Source organism: Hydra viridissima, unplaced genomic scaffold (genome assembly GCF_058129835.1).
Source record: "Hydra viridissima isolate aposymbiotic clone 2 unplaced genomic scaffold, HvirCarnegie_v1 scaffold_1, whole genome shotgun sequence".
Classification (NCBI taxonomy): Eukaryota; Metazoa; Cnidaria; class Hydrozoa; order Anthoathecata; family Hydridae; genus Hydra; species Hydra viridissima.
Genome location: NW_028324300.1, coordinates 11,697,627 through 11,722,574, shown reverse-complemented (window position 1 = coordinate 11,722,574; position 24,948 = coordinate 11,697,627). Strand labels below are relative to the sequence as shown.

Genomic DNA, 24,948 nt, shown 5'->3' with positions numbered 1-24,948 from the left:
AATCTACCGAAAAATTAAAATTTAATGCCAAAAACTTGTAAATTCTTTATTTTCCGTGATCGAGGTGTGAGTTTTTGAAACACAATTTACAACTTATTTGTCAGTTCCCTGTGTCAAAATTATTCACCATTCAAGAAAAAAGGAACATTTGGCGGCCTCTATCCTTCAAGTGACTTTCAAGTCTTTCAAATTTCAAGTTTGGTTGCTATACTCGAAGAGAAATTTAGCTTCTAAGCACTTGAGATAAAGGGCAATATATTCCATTATAGTCTTAGAAAAGTAGCCGTCTCAAAATTTAATTACTAAAATTTCGCAGGATAAATAAAAAAACATACTTGCGAAATACATAAAGTCAAAACTTAAAACATGAAATAAAAGAGTTTGGAAAATGCTTAATGGCAACAGTTTATGAAAGCTCATTGACAACAATCTAAAGGATGTTTAAACTGGCCGTTTTATCGCACTGACAGACTTTGATTATAAATTGCCCACATTGAGATAATGCAAAGTCCTAAATTTTCCAGTTCGTTGTTTATACGGGGCTTAAATTTAATTTGTTACAACCAGTAACTTAAAGTAAGAATCTTCAAAAGTATGTAAAAATTTTGATTTTAAATTCAAACCTCATTAAATAATAAATAAAAAAAAGCCATTGATTTCCAAGTTGAATCTTTCAAATCACTCAATAATGCTGCGCTAAAAACGAAGAAAGATAAACAAATAAACAAATAAATAGCGCTATATCGATTTTATTCTTCAAATAGACTTAATTATGTTGGCTTTTTCGATTGGTGGTGTATATATAGAGAAATAGTTAATGCGTCTAATTCGCCTAAGGCTGAGAAAGGCTGAGAACTAGATTTTTTCAAACTAGATTCCGAGGGTAAAAATATCTTTAGCAAACAGATATTCAAGATAACAGAACTTAAATAAATCCTATCAAGTTAACATACCTTAACTAAATTTATAAATTTTATTTGAATGAAAATTTATTTTGTTACTCACATTTTAAGTAAAAAAAATTTCATATTTTTATATTTAAAATATTCCTTACACCCCCGGGATCCTGTTTGAGAGGCCTTTTTGAATATATATTCAATGCCTGTTTCACTATTTTGCGCTTAGTCTGTTAAGGCCTTAAAATAGTTATTTGTGTTGTAACGATTTGTCAAATCTAAATTTATAATATATTTACATCACTTTGGAGTTACTGTTAGGAGAAAAATATCGTTCAAACTTTATCTCTTTAATAAACCTTATGTTATTTTTCAATGGCTATTTTTTGTGATTTAACTAATCGGTTGCGAAATTCTGCAATATTTCTTCCATTATTGTACTTCATAATTGGAGCAACCATTTATTATTCTTGGTCTTTGACTTCTCAAAATACTGAGGTACTAATGAAATTAAGTATGGTAAATGCTGCACTAACCGCAACAAACGGTGATCTTTTAAAAACGAATACAAAACTAAAAATGTGCCACAGCAAAGAGAGCGCTTTTATGAAGTCAAACAGGGACTTGCAATTATCTTTATCTAAAAAGGAGGATCAAACTGTACAGTTGAATGAAAATCTGGCTTCAGAAACGAAATCAAAACAACAATTTCTTAATAATTTTGAGGTTCGTTATATAGATTGTTACTGGTTTTCTAAATATTTCTGTGACCAATTAGCTGATGCATATGCTTTCTAGAAAATGCATGTTTGATTCCCAGGTTTTATTTTTATTTAGATTAAAAAAATGTAAAGAAATATTTTGTAAAAAAAAATGTAAAGAAATAATTTTTTTAATACTTTAATTAAAATCTTTAATCTCATAACTTGAAATTAAATAAATGTATAAATTTAAACTTTTTGAGTTCTTTAAATAGTTCTTTCACCTTTGTTAATTTAAAAAGGTTGATATACTGAGTAATTTCTCAAGAAATATATTCAAACTTTTGTTGTAATAAAAAAATTGATTTGCTTTAGTTGCTGTTCAAATCTATGATGAGTTCAGAAGAATTTTTAAAATCTGATTCACTTGATTCAGTTTTTAATAACATGCAGCTTATCAAGAGTAAGACTTTAGTTAACTTAAATATCTCAGTTTTTATTTAAATCTAGGATTTTCAATTTGTTATAAACATTCTAATCTCACAAAGATCAGGAACCAAAAGTTTACTATTTAAACCAGATTTAGCAATGAAATAAAAGTTTCAGTTTAAAATGATCAAAACTGATCAAACCGTTATTATTTATCAGTCTAGGAAGTTGAGGTAAACAATTTAACTTTATTTTGTTATTATTATTTTTTTGCACATCATTTTCCCATCATTTCTAACTATTTCTCATTTATAACAAATGTGAAGTTCTGTCCTTAACAAATACGAAATCCCACCCTTATTATATCCAGACCTTGTAATAGTAAATTGATTTGTATTAAATATTTTTTAAATATGTTCTACACATTTTTGTATATAATTACACCTGCTTGTAAATAGCTTTCTCAATTCAATTGATTTCATATTTATGTTATATATATATATATATATATATATATATATATATATATATATATATATATATACACACACATACATAAACATAAATAGAACCTTTTGAGATAAAGTAAAAAATACTTTATGAGGTCCAGTAATATATGAAAATAATTGTTTTTATTTTTTACTTAAATGATACTCTCATGCTAATAAGATATTTATACATAGTGTTATAAATAGAGTATTGTAAACCTAATTATTTCAGTTAATCTGGGAATGCCTCAAAAAAAAAAATAAAGATAGTGTGTTGAAACAAAACAACTTTGATAACAAGTACCCAATGGTAAAATGCTCCATTTAATCTGTGTATATTTTTATTACAAAAATTTAAATTGTTTTAAATTGTTTTGTGTGGTACCTAGGTGTACCATGATCTGAATTGTATGTGTTTTATCACTTGTTTGTCATTTGCCTGTCCATCTTCTGCTTTTCTAACAAAAAACGGTTGTAATTTTTCTAAATAATACTATTAGGCTGTTTGTTTCTTTTTTAATTAAATAATTTCAAACAAAAAATTTCACTAGATAAAGAGTGTAAACTTATTTACATGTTCTATCTTATTTTAAGTTAATAAAGCAAAACGTTCTAATGCTAATATTAGTTCAGATATCAATCTGAGTTTTTTCAGTTTCTGTGATTTGTAATGAAGCTATAAATTTATTATAACCAACTAGTTATTAGAATTGTAAAATAGAATTTTGTACCAATAGAAAAAAAATAAGTTCATATTAAAATTTGTTTTTCGAACTTTCAATTTTACCCATGCTATATAAAAGAGTTTTGAAAGTTATGGGAAGACCTTTATTTTAAAGGCTTTATTATTATTATTGCATATTCGAATAGCTAGATAAAACATTGTTTGAATAGACCCTTTTTTTCTATCACACACTAATGCCAGCCTTTATTTATACACTTCACTGTTAAAATTGGTTTTCTTTATGTGTGTTTCTTTATTTAATATTGACCTGTCACTTCTTTATTTAATATTTGACCTGTCATTTTTTTATTCTTTATTTTCAAATTTTATTGGTTAATTCATATTGAAGTTATTAATTTTTTTATAATTATTATTTTTTTATCATTATATGAAACGATGAAACAAAATTGTTTCTTAAACTTACCATCACTCAGAATATCAGAAATATGATTAATGAAAAAAAAAATTGCTTTATTTTCTTATAGAGCATTTTAATGCAGAATTAGAGCGTTTTAACAAAGAGAAAGTTGAATTGCAAGGTGAGATGAAAACTAAAACCACAAGATTGGAAGATCAATTAAAAATCTTTGATACACAAAAGTTAGTTGTTTTGTTAATTTTTGTTGTTAGTCCATGTTATTTTTTGCTTAGCCAGGTTTGTAGCAACATTTCTAAAATCAAAATTATGCTGCGAAGGCTCAGAGTAATCCATTAAGATTAAAGAAATTCTTTATGCTGCATTACTGCTATAATAATTCTGTATTTTTCATAAATAAAGTTAAGAAAGAATTTAATTAAAAGGAGTATTTTTAATAATTTGTTGCTAGAAATCATTTGTATAGATTTTTAAATATGACGAATGGGGATAGATAATGTCTGTAAAAATGTGGCTTACTCTATCAAAATTACAAGTGACTTGACTGGTGTAAATTTTTTTAAAATATTGATTTAGTTTATCATTTTTAGAATTGTTGAACTTATCTGTTTAACAAAAATAGCATCACATAAAGCAATATGCATTATTACACCTGAATATTAAGTTAATTAAGAATATTGAATTTTTTAACAGTGTAATCAGGCTGCTAGTGTTGATAGAATCAATTGTAAGCTTGGCTATATATTGTAATATGGTTCATATGATAAAATCCAGCATTAGTTTTTATGTTCCAAGTTATTGAGCACTAACAAAAACAATTCTGAAGAAAAATTTTAAAAGCTGAATATCTTTATATTGGTTGTTCATATGCATTATGCAAATAACATTGAACACAAATGTTATTTTTTTGCATATCTATCGCTAAATATTTTTGCTATCTTTTTTTAACTTAAGCTAAAAGTTAAAAATGGCAGTTTAACTAAATAGAGAGCACTTAACCTTCTTATACTTTTTTAAATATTATTATTGACCCCAAACCTCAAACAATCGTAGGATATATGTTAGTGGAATAAATAATAAATTTCCTTTTTTTTCATTTTGGATCTGTTGAAACCAATGCTTAAAGAATTATTACTATATAGATGCTATACAGTAAATCATATACACTATCATATTAATAGGAATAATTGATTCTTTTTTTTTCTTTTCTTTTTTTTTTTTTTTCAAATTATAGCTACTTTTTCATATTTCAACAAAAATAAAAAATTAAAAATTGACTTCACATTAAAAAGATTTACTTTTAAAAAGTTATTCTCATACAAAATGGTAGTTAAAAAACTTTTCTATAAAAGTTAAGTTGTAATAAGCTGAGTACAATTGCTCATAATATCCATTATGGATATTATGAACAATTATATGATCATTACTGACTGCACTGCAAACCATCTTGAATTAAGGTAAAAGTACAAATATCAGCATGATTGTTTTTCATTGAATTGATTACTTCTTCATTTATCTTTACTAAGAATTCTGAAGAAGAATATTTTCTATTTGGTGGCTCGTACCCAACTCTATGTTTTGAAAATCTTGAATTTACCAAATTGAGCAAATCGGTAAATTCAAGATTTTCTACTATATTGAATGATATATTTGCTGACAAGAAAAATCTTGCAAACTTGCAAATCCAGCTCCTCTGATTATTTGTTGCTTTAAATTAGAAATGGATGTTTACCATTACACCTTCATTGAATGAAAAATTCAAGAATAAGTAGCATCAAAATTAAAATTTTAAAATAATATCTTTATTACAAATTAATATATTTGGAAAAAATGCAATGTAATTTATTAACTAACCTATTGGATAAGACAATATACCTGTAAAAATGAAAAAAGCTTTTAATTAACTACACATTAATCCAACTTTGTTACTAAAAATTTGTACTAAGCTTGAGACTTTGTTTTAGCAAAAACCCAGTTGGGATGAATTTTTCCCAACTCTGCCCCAGATTGTATTTGATTCCATATTTTTTTAATCATTTTCTTTTGACATGTAAATCAGTATGTTATTGTCTCACTGTTTGGTTCATAGTGGTTATCCCCAAGACTTGTTTTGTCAATAAGCGAGTCACAATTAGTATAAATTGATGTGACTTACAGCTGACTAGTGCACAAAATCAGGCAGCAAAAATGAGCTCTTGGCTGCATTGGCTGATTCCCTTTGGTTCTAATTATTGTTGAATTTTGTGCAGAAGTAATACAAGTTTAGAAACTTCAAGTTTATAACAGTGATATTTAAGTTCTAAATATAATTTCAATTTCCATTTTTACTTTGTTCATGTAGCGTTGATTTAATTTCTAATTTTAATTTTACTTCTTTTGAATCAGTTCTGATGAAATTAATTTCAATTCAGTTCTTATGATTTTAATCATTTTAGTTCTTATTTCAGTTACTAAATCAGTTCATATTTTACTTCTATCAAATTTTACAGCAATTAGTAGTCCTAACTGCACATTTTTTTTTAAAAAAAAATTAAAGTGTAGTCTTGAAATCTATGAATTTGGGTAACTTGTACTAGTTGCATTCATTTAAAAAAAAAAGATCTTATGGCTCCTTCCGGGGCCTTAAAAAAAGAAAAGCTTGCCCCACCCCGGGGTAAGTTGGCGCAAACTATAAAAAAGATTATTAACGTATTAGTGAGTAAAAATGTATAAAAATTATTTAATATTTCTATGAGCTAGTAGCAGTTAGTAGTTTGAATATGAAGCCAAAACAACACCCCACCTTTGTTCCTGGTAACAAAATCCCCTAAAAAAATATTTTTGTAAAAAATAAATTCAAAAATATTTTTTTTGTAAAAATAAATTTTTTAAATATTGTTAGAAATAAAAATTTAAAAAAAAAAAAATTTTATAAAGATATTTTTGTTTTCCAGCTTCCCCCTGTGAAAATGTTGCCTACAAACCCCAAAAGCCTTTCAATAAACCCCAAAAGCCTTTCAATAAGCTGCCTAAAGATCCTGAAAAACAATAACTACTAAACTAACCTGACTGATAATAGTAAATCAGTTGTGACTGGAATATTTATAGTAGTTTTATTCATAGGACCCAAGATGAAATGGTCAATTAGGAAAGTTCCCTGAGATTTCTGATACTTTTTGATAAAAGACTCTGCAGATAAACGCAATTCGTCAACTAACCCTTGCTGACAACTATCCCCGGTCTCCCCTATCATTATTTCAAGAAATAATGTAATACATAAATTTCAAGAAAAATATTTAAACAATTTTTTAACTTAGTAATAAACATCTAAATAACCATACAAATAGTCATAAAATAGTCATTCAATCATTCAATTGAGTTATAATAAGATTTTTTTTTTCGAAATTGAAAGAAAATATCTGGTTGAATTATAATTACAAGTTTTTGTTCAGTTTCATAAAAATTCTCTTCTCTGATGATTTTTTCATTTGATTGCGGCGACCATCAGTTAAAGTTCCACAAAGTGAAAATATCCTTTCTACAAATGCCTGTGATGCTGGGGCGGACAGTAAATCTTCAGCCAAAATTGCAATCTTGCTATACTTGCTTTTGTTTTGTTTCCAAAAGAGCAGGCCCTTACTTGGCAGCGCTACATCACCGCTTATGTCTACCAAATACCTTGACAGCTGACTTCCAACAGTGTCTTGGTTATAAATTTTTCCTTCTTTTGTAAAAATTTTATTTGACAAGAACTTAAAGCGCTTTGTGGCAGCAAATTCACATTCAGATCTATTTGACTCAGCAGCAGCTTGTTATTCTTGTTCTACTCCACAAACTTTTATTATATACATCTTTGCGGCATGGAGCAAGGTGCCCATTTCCGGTGTGAGGATAAAGACAGCAATGGTTGGATCTAACAAACATGCAACAGGCGGAGGAGGATAAAGTACTTCCGTGTTATTAGTAAACCTAATTTAAAGACTATACACCCTGTCTTGTTTTTTAATGATAATGACTAGTTAACTTCTTACAATTTATTGCCATTTTCGTTTTTTTAGTTTAAATAATGTAGGACACAATTTTGTAGATTTAATAAAATTCCAAAAATAATTTATATGCACTAATAACATAAATAATAAAATAATATGTACCAATTTCTGTAAGAACTTCATTCACCGATGTCTTTATTTTCAACAGCTGGTCAATCATCTGATATGTACTGTTCCATCTTGAGGTGCAGTCAGTTATCACAGACTTCCCACACTTGTCAATAAGTTTCTCAATTGCCACACTTGATTTCCTAATTCTTGATACAACTTGTCTCGTTTCTAAGATGGTTGCACTATAATGTTCATAAACTGGTTTTATGAGAAGCTGGAGTGTGTGAGCCATACAGGGCATTCGACGATATGGAATATGATCTGGCAGAAATAAATCAGTTTGTACTGACTGAGACTGGATCTCTTCCTCATCAGTTTCATGTTCAGACTCGTCAGATTCAAACTCATAAGACTCAGATTCGTCTGATTTCTTAGCTGCATGCACTTCATGTAAGAGCCTGATGGCTTTAACCATATTAGATCCGTTGTCTGAAACAATCAACATAACTTGATTTTCTCTAATACCCCACTGGTCAAGACATTTCTTTAAACATTCGGCAAGCATCTCACCCGTGGGGGATGTTGGAGTTCCATCAAATTTAGGAAAGCATGTCGGGCTTTATCAAAGGTGGTATCATAGAAACAAGCAGATATTCCAAGGAACGATGCTGTAAGACCCTTTTTCATCCAACCATCAAGACAAATTGTTACTTTGCGTGTACGATTCATCAAGTCTTTCAGTTGTGCAGATTGTAGAAGAAAACGCTCGTTTATCCGCTTGTTCAGTGTTGCAGACCCTGCAATATAAAATTTAAATCAGTTAAAATTTAAGGCACATCAGTTTGTGTTTTTACTTTCTATAGTGGTACATTAATGATACTATAATTACAGGTAAACATTTAAAAATTGTTTCGCATTGAATGAATTTAAAACAATAATTTAAAAATTTAGTTGTGTTAATTATTAGCTGGCAATTTAAATTTTATGTTAAGCGTTTTTTTCATCTTTCGAAACGACGGCTGATCTAGCAATACCATTGGATAGCTGGTATTAACAATCATTTCAATCACGCTATCCTGACGCACTTGATATTCACTTGATTCTGTTGCCCACGTGGTGATTCGGTGTTCAAATCACTCTCTTGTTGTCTGAGTTTTTGTCTTCCACTACATCGGGAAGATGTAGAATTGATGTCATCAATTTTACGTTTCAAAAATATTTTTTCTGCATTTCATTTTTTCTTTTCATCTGTGTAACATTTGTGTGTGTCTTTATGTATTCTCTGAATGTGCGCTATTAAGTTACTGGAATTTTTTCCGGCAAGAGATGCGCCACACCTGCTCTCATTATTTATGTCCTGTACTAGACACGTGGATTTGTCAGTTTTTTCATCGTAAACGAAGAATTTTCATACAGGACTGTCACGCTTCCTACCAGCCAACAACCTTGATAAACTCATTATTGATTGATTTGCAACTCTTAAGAATCTTTAGATGTTTATTTTATTTTACAACAAAAGATTGAACGCATTGAATTTATACTTAACGTTATGACAAGCACGTGACCAGTTTTGTGGTCCATTTATACATTCTATAATCATTCCAAATCATCGTTGTGGACAAACATGTGCGCCAATTTTAAAGCAATTATGTAAAATTTGTAAATTAATTGTCAAAAAAACTAATTAGTGTATCAAAATTTTTTTAATATTCAATAATTATTTTTTAATATTCAAATAATTCTATTCCTATTTTCATTTTTTGATGCTTATATTCAATTCTATTTCAGTTTTCGTTCTTCAGATATATCCTAATTTTAAATTTTTATTCACATTAACGAAATCAATTATTTTTACTTCTAATTTTACTTCACGTTAATAAAAATATCACTGGTTTATAATTTCCACAGAAATATAAAGAAAAATTTCTAAAGGAAACTGATTATGGTCTCTAACATTTTGTGTAGGAAGACTTTTAAAAACCCTTATTTAAAAAAGTCATTAGGATTTTTTTCTATTTTTTTTTTCTGTGATCTTGTGCTAATATCTACAACCCATATCTTCTATACTATAAAAATTAATGTTTGTTGTTCAGTCCATTTGTTTGATCTTTATGCAAATACACACCTGTGGACCAATCTACACCAAATTTTGCCATTTGTTTTTATCCAAGGAAGGTTTTAAACCAGGTTTCAACTACCCCAGACTCCATTTTCAGGGTGCTCATGGCTGGAACCATGTATCAGCCTCCTTTGACCATTCTTTGGACTCTAGGGAGGAGGTGAATATGGAGTGTGGCAACTCTGTGGGGATTGGTCTAAATTAGCTGAAATCTTCCACATAGAGGTAATTTCACTCCCTGAATTCAATGTAGACATCCCTTTCCTGACCATGGGCATCCTTAAGTCAGTGGCCTAGTTCTGTAGGACCACAAATTTTTGAATAACAGAAAAGAAAAATTTAAAAAATTTGTATATTTTCAAAATAAAAAGAGATATGTATATTTTTCATTAAACAGGCCTCCATAAAATCTCTCATTTTACTATATATCAGCTGGAATACCTAGCACTCTGCACCAGGTAATTCAGCTAGTTTTCTGTAAAAGATAACAGTATAAAAGCACACAGCACATTGTTCTTTTTTTTACATGATAATCTTTTGAAGGGCTGTTATTACAATTTTAGTTCAAATAAATCTCATATTTTTTCAATGATTTGGCATCACAATTTCATTTTTTAGAAAAAAGTACTTTGACCCTTTTAGTACTAAATTACATATATAAATCATATTTATTTCTAGTAATATCTTTCGGCAGAAGTTGAAAGAATGCAACACTATTATCACTTCGCTAAATGATAATATTGAAGAACTTAAGCATCGTAAGTGTTAAAACCATTATTAATTTGATTTATCTTTTTTATGAATGTTTTTAAAGAAACTTTTTTTTTATCAGAAAATTTCTTGTTTTCATTTTAAAACATGATTTTTATTTTAATTTTCAGAGCAAGCAGAAATCTCTCAAGAACGTGGTATAAATATAAAATCAGAAAGAGTGAGTAGTAACGTTAAAATGATCAATCTCAATAATGATAAACCTTCTGAAGAGAAAAATAGAGACAAACAAATGCCAAAAATAAATACCAATAAAATTAGTCAGACAACTGAATCACCAATCACAGACAGTCCAGAAATATATATAACAAAAAGTATTGCATTAGATATAGAAAAAAAAGATGAGGAAATGGCAGACAAATCAAACAAAACAGGTCCAAAAGTTTCTACTTCAAAAGTTTCTACTTCAAAAGTTTCATACCTAAAAAAGAATACTTCAAATTCCACAGAACTAAAATCAACAAATACTTCAAAAAATGTACAGGCTAAAAAAGAAAAAAAACAAACAGAAGCAGAAAGTAAAGAGGCCCAGTCTACAAGAAGCCCAAGAAAAGATGATTCAGGTTTTAGTAAACAGCCACATGTTCTAACAAATAATAAAAATAATGAAGCAACATTGGGTAGGAATTTAGAAGAATCCTCAGATGAAGAAAATGGCAAAAAAGAATTAGACGAAAATGAAGGAAAAGACCAAAACAATAATCACAAAGAAAATTTATCTAAGGATAAAGCAGATGAAGTTGAAACTCCTGCAAATTTATCTGAGGATAAAGCAGATGAAGTTGAAACTCCTGCAAATTCATCTGAGGATAAACTAGATGAAGTTGAAACTCCTCCAAAATCATCTGAGGATAAAGCAGATGAAGTTGAAACTCCTGCAAATTCATCTGAGGATAAACTAGATGAAGTTGAAACTCCTCCAAAATCATCGGAAGATAAAGCAGATGAAGTTGAAACTCCTCCAAGTTAATGTAAGTTTTTTACTAATTTTGAATTTCAAATGTTTTGTTACTCTACCTCTGTTGTTCTTGTTTTTGAAATCATCAAAGAACACTAGTTCTGAACATGCCATTAGAGCAGGGTTGATAAAAATTACAATTTTTTTTTAAAAAATCAATTAAAGTAAGGAGAAATCTAATTTAAATAAAAAAAAATTTTTCATTTAAATCAGATTTTTTTTTTATTTAAATTGGATTTTTTTTATTTAAATTACATTTTGGAGAAATAAACTTTTAATCACATAGTTTTTAAAACTATAATGAAATCATAACTAAACTAATTTAAAACATTGAAAAATCTTTTTTAATGTCAATTATTTACAAATTTTCAAAAATTCAATCAATTAAATTCATTGATTCTAATGCTTTTTGATTAAATAGTTTGAATAAAAAACCATTTGCCTGCTTTCTCAATTCCGAGTTTATTTATAATGTTTGAATGCACAAGACCAAATGATGAAAATATTCTTTCAACTCCAGCAGATGAAGCAACAGCAGTAAGTAACTGTTCAGCAACTTTTAGTAATTCCTGACTCACACAATCGTGGAAAAAAGTGGAAGAAAATCTGGATTCTTTGAAGTCGTAAAGTCCATTCTAATCTCTATTTCTTTATCAGTTAATTCTTTACCTCTGTATTTAGGATTAATAATATTCACCAAAAAATGAGCTGGGGTAATTGCCTGTTGTATTCTTTTGGATAAATTCTTCTTAGCATCTTGGCCAAGCTTAGGACTTAATTCCCTCTGAAGATTTTTCCATATCACTACACTGTCACCAATAGTACTACTATCCTGCTGCATCAGGTCTAATGCAACGCCAATTGGTTTAAGCATTTGTAACAGTTCTTTTGCACTTCGCTTTACACCAATGTTGTTTGCAGTATTTGTAATATTCTTATCAATTATTGTTCTGTTTTCTTCACAAATTGTTAACAGAATCAGCCAGTGTTTTAGATAGGATTCAAGACAATCAGCCAATGTGTTCCAACTGACATCTTGGGGCATTATAAGTTGTAGCCCCTCTTTTGCTTTGTATGTAGCAGCAGCAAAATGGTTATTTCTAAAATATTTAACAACTTGAACAATCTGCTCCTTAATGTTTGGAATTGCCTAGTCTTGGGCCAATAGATTGAGAATATGAGCTGAACATCCGTATGTAATAACATTAACATCATCTCTAGTTTCCAAATGTTGTCTCTTTTTCAACACATTTGCTTCGTTATCAGTTACTGCACTGCGAACTTTACAACCAAATTGTTTTTTGCATTTGTTGATAGAATTAACAGCAACATCAACCAAATAGTCAGAAGTATGTGAATGGCTGGAGGTATCAATTTTATCTGCAAGATAGATATCTGAATTCATTGTTGTTACTGTTGCACAAACTATTGGTTCATTATGAACATTGCTACACCCATCAATACTCATAGTTACAGACTGATCATGTAGCAAACCTAAACAGCTAGTTAAACTGTTCTTGTGAACAGTATCTAGTAGTTTTCCACCAATATTGATTCTATTAGGAGAGTTATATCCTGGGCGTAAAAAATGGATCATCTTGATAAACTCTGGATGGTCAACCATTCTGAAAGGCAAGTTAGTAGCATAAATCATTCTTGCAATCTGCTCATCAATAGCTTTTTTTTCAGATTTAGTGGTTTTAATAAGGTATGAATCCAATTTAGTTGTCACTGTCTTGTCACTGCTTGGTCTTGTCACTGCCTTTTTATTTGAACACAAAAAACTTGTTTTATATACAGCAGATTGACTAAATTCAGTTTTCTTAATAGAACATTGACTAGTTTGTGGTTCTTCAGTTGTGTGGTTGATATTTACTAAGGTGTCTTGACAAATAATAATGTTTTTGTCATCTTGAACATCTTTAAAATGAAAATTACATTTACCAGCACTTTTGTGGCTTCTCATTCGAGCAACCAAACCTTACATTTGAACACCGCAGCTTTTGGATTTAGCTTTATTACCCTTTTTCCCAAACTTTGCAGATATTTCTTCAAACCATTTCCAAACTGCATCTCTTTTTCTACCGGCACCAGACATTTTTATATCTAGTTATATTTTTTTTATTTTCAACTAAAAAATAACAAGCAATTGTAAATGAATACTTTAATTTAAAAAAATTTGAATATACTCTTATATAAAAGGAATATATTTATATTTATTATATAAATAGTAACAAAAACAGAAGATAATGTAATTGGTCAATAAGTTAAAACAAGAGAAAAAATTTTTATTTATATGGATAAAAATCTTACAATAAATTTAAAAATTTAATGATTTGTATGACTACTATATATTTTATAATGCATTATAAAATATATAGTAGTCATACAAATTATCTGACTATTATTACTAATATTATTTTATGCAGTAGTTATATTTAGCTAGTGCAATTTAATTTAATTTGATTAATCAATAAATAATAATTAAAAATAATTAAAATCAAAAAACTCAATTTAAATTGTGATTTTTATTTGTCTGATTTAAATCAAAACAGAAAAATAAAAATCAAGATTTAAATTGAGTTTTTTCTCTATTAAACTTTTCAGGCAGCATCTAAAGGGTATTGTGAACATTTTAAACTACTGTTACATTTATTTGTATTTTGTGTATATATGTATATATATGTGTGTGTGTGTGTGTGTGTGTGTGTGTGTGTGTGTGTGTGTGTGTGTGTGTGTGTGTGTGTGTGTGTGTGTGTGTGTGTGTGTGTGTGTGTGTGTGTGTGTGTGTGTGTGTGTGTGTGTGTGTGTGTGTGTGTGTACACACACACACACACACACACACACACACACACACACACACATATATATATATATATATACACACACACACACTTGAAATTTAAAATTTTTGACATACTTTTTGATAATATCTAACAGTTCTTGTCCTACTCTTAATAATTCAAAAATGCAGTTAAAAGTTCATTAACAAAAATTTGGAATAACTTTAATAATATTAATAGCTTTTGATCCAGATTTGAGATGAGTTTCTGTTTTGCAAAAAGACCATTATCTTCCAGAAGGGACTAAATATCTATGAAAACCTTTGTGTCTTGAATAATCCAACAAATTTATTGTTAGTCTTTTTGTGATTAAATCTAAGTTAAAATGGGTTTTTGTTGTTAAGCCTTCTTGCAAACCTTGTTTTACTAACAGATAATGCTAGAATGATGATGACATCAGTTAGGTTAAGATTTCTTTTTAGGATTATCATTCGCACTGACTCATTCACAATAGTACAGTATTTCATAGGTATTGATACTTCTTTGAGTGTTACCCTTCAATAAGACGTTAACGCGCTCAAAAGATGTATCAATAATAACAATTATGACTTGCAATCCCGCACACTTTTCAATCCCGCGGGATCCGCGCGGATTTTTTTAATTTTTGTGCGGATCCCGCGCGGGATTAGTAGGTTTCTTATGCACATTATAAAAGGCAAAATGACAATTGTATTTTTCTTTCAAGTATTTTAGAAAAAATATACTCAACTTATTAGATTGATAAGATAAGGTAAATAAAGCCAAAAAACGCAATTCATTTGTAAATCAATATAATTTTTAACATTTAATGAACAAAAAGATAAGCCAAAGTACATAGAACATCTTTTAGCTTTACGTAGAACTATTAGCTTTATTTGTTTTTTGAAATATCAAATTGAGAAAATGATTGTAAGAAATGGGCTCTTAAGAAACAGACCCTACTTAAAGTATCATCACTTAATCTACTCCTCAAAGGACTGCATATGTAACCAGCAGCTGAAAAAGCTTGCTCGGCCTCTACGCTTATTGGTGGTATGGTCATCAAGTAACTATGCGCTATATCTAGAAACGTGCCTCTTACTCCATTACTTTCATAGGCAGACATTTCCGGCTTCAATAATTTATCAAAGTCTAAAGAATCTAAATTTGGTCTCTCCTTTACATTTTCTGTCCAGCTGTTCTTGTCTTTCTGTGCTTGATTTTCCAATTCTTTTTTCAGCGATAGAATTGTAGGAATAAGTATTTGGGAATTGTTAATAAAATCTACAGCTTCTTTTTCTTCGAGTTCATTTTCTTCGTCGGATTTTTTAAGTAAACTAGTAGTCCATTTAAATTCTTATTACGACGTTGTGTAAACCTCTCACGAAGTGCCGCGGCTAAATCTTTGCTCAAAAGTGATGATTGCTTTCGCAATTTATTTAGCATAAATTGAAAAGTTGTTTCCACCGTGACAAGGTTCGATTCTCTTCTGCATTAAAGTTCGAGACCAAGTTTTTGGTGCCAGGCAAATAATTAAGTCATTGATTTGGGACCACTCTTCTTGGGTGAAACGAATTTCTGACCCAACATTAATTAAGGCTTTTTCAATACACACTTTTAGTCTATGAAATCTTTCTAACATATCGAACATACTGTCCCACCTAGTGTTACAATCAAGAATCAACTGAAGCTTTTTCCCGTGTTCTTGTAGGATATCTTTCTGTAAATATTTCCTTTTTGACAGGAGAGTTTTTAAATATTTTTACAACCTTTCTCACTTTTTTCATGAGATCTTTGTAATTGCTAACCAATTCAGCTGATGCTCGGTCCAAAATCATTGTCAAACCATATTCTTTATTTATAACTTCATCATCCTCAGTTTTACCACATTCATCTTCTTCTTCACAATTTTCATACGTAGTAAACGATTCTTCGACTTCTTCGCTGTTTTTCTTGTATAAGATATCAATAACTTCAAGTTGTATTCCATGAGCATAACATAGCTGTTGATAGCAAGACATCATTTTACCGACTTTTACCATCACACTTGCTCTATCAGTGGTCATGGCAATAATGTCTTCTTGGAGGTCAATATCGAAGCTATTTAGCCTTTCTGAAACTAACTTGACGCAATATTCTGCATTACACGATCCATGGATTCGAATCAATCCAAGATTAAAGTGTTTCGCCTCTATATGTACATTTAAGTTTAAGTATCTCTGACTATTTTGTGATGCCCATTCGTCAAACGTTATCTAAAACTTTTGATTTTGCTTTTTTAGTGATGTGAGTTTTTGCATTATATCGGTTTTTACAGAATCTGAGAATTTAACTACCATCAATCTTATAGTATTAGGTGAAGTAGGGAGCCGGAAACCACTCTTTGAAAACAAGTACCGTAAATCTGAAGATGTGCAAAAACTATTAAATGTAAAGCCATCTTTTGCAACCATGCGCGATACCATTTTTTTCCATAGAAATTTCCTTTACGAAAAACGTGTCAATTGTTCTGACTTTTTTCGATGGAATTACTTCTTCGTCTTCGTAGTCGATGTATATTTTAGGCTCTAGTTCAACTGATTCATGCTGTTTTGAAGTTGAAGCTCTGTCTTGTTGTAAAACGTTTGATTTTAAATCGGTGCCACGTTTAGTTTTTAAATGGATTAATAACCCTTTAGTTGATCTTTGATTAATTTTTAAAATAGCCGAACATAACATGCACTTCGCATTTTCTTCATTATCACTTTTTTTAAAATAATTCCATATAGTTTTAATTTGCGACATGCTTAGTACTTTTGTTTTAAAATCTTGATGTAAATAATTTTTAAAGACTTTTTAAAAAGTAGTTTTTAAAAGTATATTTTTTACAATTATACACGCACGTTTTCAATTTCACGTTTTCAACATACTCATTAACAAAAATTTGAACATACTCATTAGCGAAAATTTCAACATAATCATTAATTAAACAAAAAAAAATTTGAACGAGTTCGACTAATGTTTTGCTAAATAATTGCTTATTTTTGAATGATTTTTTTATATTTATAGCTAAGAAAAATATTTTAATAGCTGAAGATAAATTTTTAAATTGATTTGTTTCACAAATACAATAAACACTTTTAATTTGATATCTTTTTTGTCTTTTGTTTAAAAGAATTGACCTTTTTTGTTTAAAAGCAATTGTTTCAAAATCCCGCGGATCCCGCAGTAGTTTTTGCGGGATCTTGCATGCGCTAAATTAATGCGGGATCCCGCAATGCGGGATTGCAATCCCTAATAACAATTATTTTAAATCCATTTTCTTGATCTGATTTTTGCTAACCCTAAACCTTGTCTGAAGTTGAATTACTTTCAAGCTTTTAAAGTAAGGTTTTCGGTTTTTTTTTTCAATTTTACGTAGAGCAATACAAATTTTTGGATTCAAAAGTTCATATCCTACAAAAAGTCAGCTTTTTTTTTTTTTTTTAGAATAGAGTATTTTACAACCTCCTCTACTTTGTTTATATCAGGTGTGTACTATTTGGAATTTTTAAATAGAAAAATTTACTTTTTAGAAATTTTTAGTTTCTTAAATTCATTATATTTGGGTAAAATTTGTTGTTCTAGGATTAAGCCTATTGTTTTAACATTAACTAAAATAGCTGCACAAAGATAAACCATTTGAAAACATAGAGGGGAAGAAATTGTAATGAAGAAATCAACGCACAATTAACTGATTTGAGATTAACGGTAAAATATAAGCAGCTTAAAGTTTATTAATAATATTTGAGTAAATTTCTTCATTTAGCAATTATGTTAAAAATTCTTTTGGAATCTATAAAGGCGTGTTCACACATGTTTTTTTAATACTTTGATGGGATAATCCATTGTGTTCCGTTCCTGTAAATGATTTAGACCGATCAAAGATCAACAAGTAATATTAACACGGCTAGTTGTTCTCCTTTTTTAGTAATTATTGTAAATTTTAAGGGCCTATTTATTATTTGTAACTTTTTTCTAGAAAAACTAGTCTAAAACTTGTTTAATATTTATTTTGTATTTTAATATTCTGGAAAAATTCTTGTCTCTAGTTGTGATTTTTTCTAATTATTTCTTATCAAGAAAAAAGAATGTGATATAAAGTTTTTTTTTTAAGATAAACACTTAAATCAAAATCCCATGCGTATGAATTCAAAAATAAAACGTCGAAATATTTTTAACAATCAGCAAAGCGTGAGAATATAGAGCAAGATAAAAAATTCAATAAAAATAATCCTTAGGGATGTTTCCAATATTTTTTAATCAAAGTGTTTTTTTCATTTGGGGGTTTTACTTTAGTGCGTAGCCAAATTTAATTCCTGTAAGTTTTATAAGCAAACATTTAAACGATGTTTTTAGTGAATGGTGATGTAATAAATTGTAACTTATTTTTTGCTTAATTTCTGTAATTTAGTGTTACGATACATTTTTGAAAAAAAATGAGTTTATGATTTATGAAGAGTTATAATTTTTTTTTTTTTTTTTTAATCAGAAAAATCAAAAAACACAAAGTAATATTTTCGATGAAGATTTTTTTCATATTTTTAATGCGACAATTAAAAGTTGTTACAACCTTTGAATACTGTTAATTAAACTAGTTGCTCGTTAACCTCAGTTGCTTAAGCTAAAGTTGACCTAAGCAACTGAGGTTAACGAGCAACTAGCTTCAGTTTGGAATAAAGATACTTTTACTCGAGTACTGCTCATAAGTTTTTAAAATGAAGCATTTTTAAATTCTTTTTTTACTATTAGCTAATTATTTAAATCTTCTTAATGTCGATTTCCGTTCTTTGAGCCTTAAGTTTTTGTTTACTAAGGTCTTCAAAAATATCGCTTGCCTCTGGTCATCAATCAATTTTAAATCAATTCTTTTTGTTAGCCTTAATATAATTGAAAAACCCAATATACTTGGCTTGAGTGAGAGGTTTGAGATTTTTTAACAAGTTTTACACATCACCGATTTAATGCACTAAGTATTTAAAGAACATGCTACTTAGATTAACAGCAGTCAGTTTAAAAGTGTTCTCAAATAGAGTGTATGGCTTTGTTTTTGTAACAACAACAAAATGTTCTTTTGGATATACTAGGATACACTTATTGTATCTTCAATTATTTAGTAACTTTTTTAGTCATAGCTGTATATTAGTTGTTAGTTCCAAATAACACCATCTGTGTTAAGTCTAATGTAGGAGGGTGGGTAGGCAGCAAAGTTTAGATATGCCGATGTAGTGCTGTTTAATATTTTATACTTTTTTATTTAATTATTTTACTATTTTTATATTGTTATAAACCGCCGCCCCTCCGCAAATTTAAAAAAAAAAAATTATGTAACAAAAAATGTTGTGTCATGAATTTGGTTTTGCCATATACATATATCATCATTCATGAAGATGAACGTATTGAATATTTGGAAGATAAAGTGGAAGATCACCAGTCAACAATATTTAAATGGATCGAAAATAGATACGTGACTCCTGAAATAATGCATTTCATTCATAATAATAGTAAAAAAAAGGAATTCGTTGTATATAAGCGCCCTATTTTTATATATTAATTCCGTTAGTATATGAAAATGTTTTTAATGGGAAAATGTATTTGACGGCAAAACATTTTCAATTTGTTTAGGATTTTGGTGTTTTATTCTATTTTTCTAGTAAGAAGTTCAAAGGTTACATCTTTCAAACTGTCCCAATTTAGTTTCGACAGTCGGATATATTTGCACTTTCTTAGCATGCGGAAGTTTTCGAACGTTCCTTCAAATCCAGGTTTAAATGCAGGATACACTTGACCTTGGTCGCAAGATTCCAAAAGCTCGTCAAGCTTGTCATAAGAAGAATAATCCTAAACAAGATACAAAAAATAAGATTTCAAAAACTGTTCGAATTTCTGAAGAGCCGTCGAATGTTCGAATGCCAAAGAGTTACATCAGTTTGCTTTAATTGAGCAAAACAGTGATGTTCAATTGATCTGGTCTCTATTCTGGTCTAGAATATAACGATGGCTCTGTTTAAGGTTAACATGAACTTACCTTCTGCAAGTTTTTGATTAAAATGTTTTTCAATTTCACGGAGTTTGCATTAGAAAAACTTCCATTTTTATTTTGAGATTGATGTAAAACTTTAACTAATTTTTTATCTTCTCCCGATCTTCCGTTACGATACATAAGAAGTTCGTGACGTTCTATTGGTGTCAAATTTGATTGAGTGCTAATTAAAGGAATACTGCTGTTCTTGGTTGGAAACTGAAGCGATTTAAAAGATGACGAAGATGTGTTTCCTATCTCAATCGAACATTTTGAGCTCAGTGTAGGCGTAGTTGAAGTTGATCGTCTCCTCCTTATATCGAAAACTGATATTTGTGTTTTTGAATCGTTTTCGGAAGTCCAGGAATTTTTTTGCTTATCTAAAAATAACCAATTCAAATTTGATGATCGGCTATAAAGATCAGACTCGCTGCAATACTTCGTGTAATCTGGGCTTTTATTTTTTTGTGCGTTAAAGTAATTCTTATAGCGATAATCTCGTTGCAAGTAAAAAGGTATAACCTCTTTCACTGCGACTTGTCTTTTGAGTTTAGAATCGATGTTCGAAGGAAGGGTTTTGTTTCTGTTTGACGCTATACTGGAGCTATATAAAGCTAAACTGAACTGTGGCTCAGGCTTCTCTCTCGAGTGGGAAACTGATTCTAACGTTAATACACTTGAGTTTGGAGAAAATTTGTAAATAGCATCACTGTTAACTCTCTTTTGTCGATTAACGAATTTTAGATAAATGTTCTTGTTGTTTTGTTCACTTTCATATTTCAGTTTTTCTCTCTCAAAATTATCTAATAAAGACAGAAGCTTTCTTTCTTCCTTTTTAAACACAAGAGCTTGCACATGAGCACAGCTATCGATTCCTTCAGATAAGCGTCTGAATTTCAGATTTTCGGCTTTATTCGAGGCACAACACCAGTAAAAATGACGTTCAGAATTATTATTTGGTTTACGGCTTGATGAAGTTTTCGGAAACATAGTGCCAACGATTTATAACGATTTCGCGTACGTTAAGGCCAAAACCTTGCATTGCTTGAGAATTAATGGCGACCAAATTTTCAGCCGTTTCTAAAAATTTTTCGGTACTCATGCAAAGACGTATTTAAGCTTATTGTAAAAAAAATTACTGCACGCACATTTGTATATTTAAGAACATTTTAATCCCATAAATTAACTTTGCATGAAATTATTTATAAATGACAATTTCAATACCAAATAACATTAGAGAGTTTTAATTACAACATTCCTCCACGCATGTGCAAGAAATGTGAAAAGAATGAGGTTCATATCAATTAGGTTTTATTCGTTACTATGTCTACACCTTGCAATCTTTTCGGAAATGTGTAATAAAAGGCAGGCTAGAAATAAAAGTGGATCCCGCAAAAATAGTTTTTAGCAAAATGATTAATATACAGTACAAGTATTGCGGTTAAAGTTGTTCAAGCAAAAAGATAAACAGCTTTAAATGCTTAAGTTTCTACAGAATACGTATTGGTATAACAAATAAAGAAAAATAAAAAATAAAGGCTCATGGATTGCTGCCAAAAGGCGAGATAAATTGGAGAGAATAACAAGTTTAAGATTCCAAGGCTGCTGATGTCAGCCTGGGAATCTTAGACTAGGTCAGTCTGATTATTTCATTCTTGAAAAGGAATGAAATAATGGATCGATCAAATGATTTTAATAAGGTAAATAACCTTTTTTACTATGAAATACATTTTATGTAAACGATTATTCAGTCGTAAAAAGAAAGATTTTAATTAAAATTCATTAACCCAAACAGAGGAAGAATTCAACATTGAAAAACTCTTAAAATAATTTCTAAATTCAAATTTTCATGTTGAACTTTATTTAGTAATTACTTTTTACAAAAAATAAAGAATAAAAAAATAATGAAAGAATGGAATTTTTTTCTCGATGTTGTGTTGAGAATTGTTCTGTCAAAATCAGTGGCAACTGCCTCTGTTTCACCCTGGAGCGTACACACCTTGGCCGTCAGTACAAGGTCATCTTTAGGGTCATATACGTAAAAAGCAGAAAAGTTGCAATCAATCAGTAACGATATATTTTGTGTTTACAAGAATACTACCAGAAGTACCCGGGTTGTCCGGTACAATTTAGAGTAGTTGAATAAAACCTCTGGTAAATTCTAAGAAGTTCTAGAAAACAAAGAAACTAGAAAATTCTGTAAAGTTTAAAATTTCTTAGAAAAAAATTAAAAAAGATCTAACTCTGGGCAAGCTTACTGCAAGAAACCAACCCGATGACGTGTGAGTTAGATGTGTCATCTCTCTCAGGATAGTCAGGTATCACCACGCGAAAATTCAGCTCAATTGGTCTAGTGTTCTTTACATCTATTCCGGATATACACACACTATGGGCTTTAGATATAAATGGATTACAAAAAGATACTTACAAAGTAAATTTGGGGTTAAAGCACATTGTATGAGATGGTTATTTGAAAACTCGTCTCCATTTCTTCTGCGTAGCTTTGCATTTACTAATAGCGAAAAAGTTGAGTGCGGTTCAGATGTTTTGAATAATTAAATAATTATTTAATTATTCAAAACATTACAAAATAAAAAAAAAAAAAAAAAAAACATCTGAACCGCACTCAACTTTTTCGCTATTTCAAACAACATTAATGTTGTTTGAAAAATATTTACATAGTCTATTGCACATTATTTGGTCAAAAAGTTTAAAAAGTATTGATATGGGCTTACAATTTCCTACTTCTGTTGTATCACGAGATTTAAATATCAGTGTAATTTTATCTTTTTTTGGTCTTCCTTAAGGGAACTCTTATAAAAATTTTTAAGAGAGGCTCTTATAACTTAATATATACTTTAACAAAATATAAAGTTTAACAAAAACGAGTTTAAAAGTTCATTTTAATCTTATTTTATGAAAACTTTTAGACTTACCTTGTAACAGCAATTTTTAATAACTTATTGTAGCCGTTTATTACAATGTTGCAATTTTTTAATCCATTCTGGAGAGGCTTTGTTTTGACTTTTAAATACCTTATTAAATTCATCTAATGTTTGCTTTTCATTTCCATTCCACAGCTTATAGTTGCTAAAAGGTTTATTTCCATTGAAACTTCAGTCGCAACTTTTTTCCCTATAAAAATATGATGAAATTTCAGCTGCATCTTTTTCCTCAAGGATTTTATTTTTATTTACCAACAGTTTGACTAAGAAACTGCGAAATGTTTATTTTTAAGTTATAAAAATTGACTCTTCCAAAGTAAAGTAAAGTTTTAATAGAAATCTCTCAGGATTTACTTAATACAATCATAATCCGGTCAATGATTAAAAGTGCCAATTGAATGTCTTATAATATATTAATACAATAGTATAATAATTATGTTAAATGTGATAATAATGTTCATTCAATAATCTAATAATGTATTGTGTGAAAGTGTGATTTTTTATTATACAACATGCTTATGAGTGATTAGAACCTTGAGTTTAAAGATTGTTTGAAAATATTTTTTACTTTCATCTCCCTGTTGTGCAAATTTTGCAACGCATCAGCTTAAAAATGCAGCGCACTTTTAATCTTGCCGCGCTTCTCACACGTCAATCTGTCTGCGATCTATAGATGTAATGCTGTTTTACTATTTTTATGACAGAAAGAATATCAATCACGTTCAAGCTCATCTAAAGTATAGAAAACTAAGTTGACTAAAAGTTGTTTGAGCTTTTCAAGAAACAATTTACTTTGTAAAACTAAAAGATGATAAAAAAATTAAAAGATCGTAAATGTAAATCATAAATATTATAATAAAACGAATCAAGCTTATTAAATAGAATTTGAATTTTTGGTATAACTTTTTTTTTGATGAGCTTTTCTCTGGAAAATAAAACTTTGATAAAAAAAGGTCCTTTGATAAGAAAAGTATTCAATTAAAAAAGTTTTATTTTCTCTGGAAAATAGAACTTTTTTAATTGAATACTTTTCTTATCAAAGGACCCTACAAGCGCTCGGTCCTACAAGTATAAATTGTCAAGTTCATAAACCTGTCCAAAGATATTATAACTTATCATGTCAAGTTTTTTTAACATTCTTAAAACACTTAAACATAATCCACAGTCGAATATGATAAACTTTAAGTTACATAATTTGAAATGAATCGAGAAAGTTTCTTTTATGGTTCAATTGCTTCTCAAAAACTAACCATGCATAACTCTTTGATTACAATAAAAATGAAAAAGTATTTTAAACAAACATGATTGTAATATTTGTTAAAATATGAATTTAACAGATTGAATTTAGTTCTATTATGTTGAGGTTTTAATGTATTAAAAAAAAAAAGTGATTACAAAAATTTATACAAAATATCTTATGGTTCTTTCTCTTTTCTTATAAAATAAACGCAGATCGTGAGGAACTACACAATGTTTTCATAACGCTACTTCCGATTAAAAAAATGTCACATCATTAACACTGAGTTATTTTTCCAAACTGAGGATAATGAGAGGACCAGCCTTTTACTTCATAAAGTTATGAAAGGTTTGTTTTATTATGAAACAGAGGCTCTAATGACAG

At 29.2% G+C, this 24,948-nt stretch overlaps 2 protein-coding genes and 1 pseudogene across 4 annotated transcripts; 1 reads left to right on the top strand and 2 right to left on the bottom strand.

The window, feature by feature from the left end:
• The first annotated feature begins 1,100 nt into the window (after window positions 1–1,100).
• LOC145187782 (uncharacterized) lies at window positions 1,101–18,819 on the top strand. Of its 2 annotated transcripts, none has more exons than XM_090088470.1 (7): window positions 1,101–1,622; window positions 1,973–2,060; window positions 3,724–3,838; window positions 10,491–10,570; window positions 10,694–11,554; window positions 17,811–17,851; window positions 18,130–18,819. In XM_090088470.1, the coding sequence occupies exons 1-5, from the start codon at window positions 1,272–1,274 to the stop codon at window positions 11,551–11,553; spliced, it is 1,494 nt and encodes a 497-aa protein (XP_089944596.1). In that variant the 5' UTR covers window positions 1,101–1,271; the 3' UTR covers window position 11,554; window positions 17,811–17,851; window positions 18,130–18,819. The 2 variants fall into 2 exon arrangements, with proteins under 2 accessions (XP_089944596.1, XP_089944604.1); XM_090088478.1 differs by having other exon boundaries at window positions 17,949–18,819.
• On the bottom strand, window positions 7,683–8,759 carry LOC149893349 (uncharacterized; annotated as a pseudogene).
• A 1,009-nt stretch (window positions 18,820–19,828) lies between the features above and the next one.
• LOC145188183 (uncharacterized) lies at window positions 19,829–24,061 on the bottom strand. 2 transcript variants are annotated; one of them, XM_090088486.1, is made up of 5 exons: window positions 23,896–24,061; window positions 23,319–23,517; window positions 22,811–22,894; window positions 20,389–21,462; window positions 19,829–20,201 (listed from the first exon to the last, which is right to left on the bottom strand). In XM_090088486.1, exons 4-5 carry the CDS (start codon window positions 21,370–21,372, stop codon window positions 19,998–20,000), a joined length of 1,188 nt encoding a protein of 395 aa, XP_089944612.1. In that variant the 5' UTR covers window positions 21,373–21,462; window positions 22,811–22,894; window positions 23,319–23,517; window positions 23,896–24,061; the 3' UTR covers window positions 19,829–19,997. The 2 variants fall into 2 exon arrangements, with proteins under 2 accessions (XP_089944612.1, XP_089944620.1); XM_090088494.1 differs by lacking the exon at window positions 22,811–22,894.
• Between the last annotated feature and the right edge of the window lie 887 nt (window positions 24,062–24,948).

What these genes read in the sequence shown, in the direction of transcription:
- LOC145187782 (XM_090088470.1), top strand. Translation starts at nt 1,272, where the DNA reads ATGGCTATTTTTTGTGATTTAACTAATCGGTTGCGAAATTCTGCAATA. An exon ending in AATTTCTTAATAATTTTGAG is followed by an intron (nt 1,623 to 1,972) that starts GTTCGTTATATA and finishes GATTTGCTTTAG; the next exon opens with TTGCTGTTCAAATCTATGAT. An exon ending in TAACATGCAGCTTATCAAGA is followed by an intron (nt 2,061 to 3,723) that starts GTAAGACTTTAG and finishes ATTTTCTTATAG; the next exon opens with AGCATTTTAATGCAGAATTA.
- LOC145188183 (XM_090088486.1), bottom strand. Translation starts at nt 21,372, where the DNA reads ATGTTTCCGAAAACTTCATCAAGCCGTAAACCAAATAATAATTCTGAA. An exon ending in TAATCAAAAACTTGCAGAAG is followed by an intron (nt 20,202 to 20,388) that starts GTAAGTTCATGT and finishes TATCTTGTTTAG; the next exon opens with GATTATTCTTCTTATGACAA.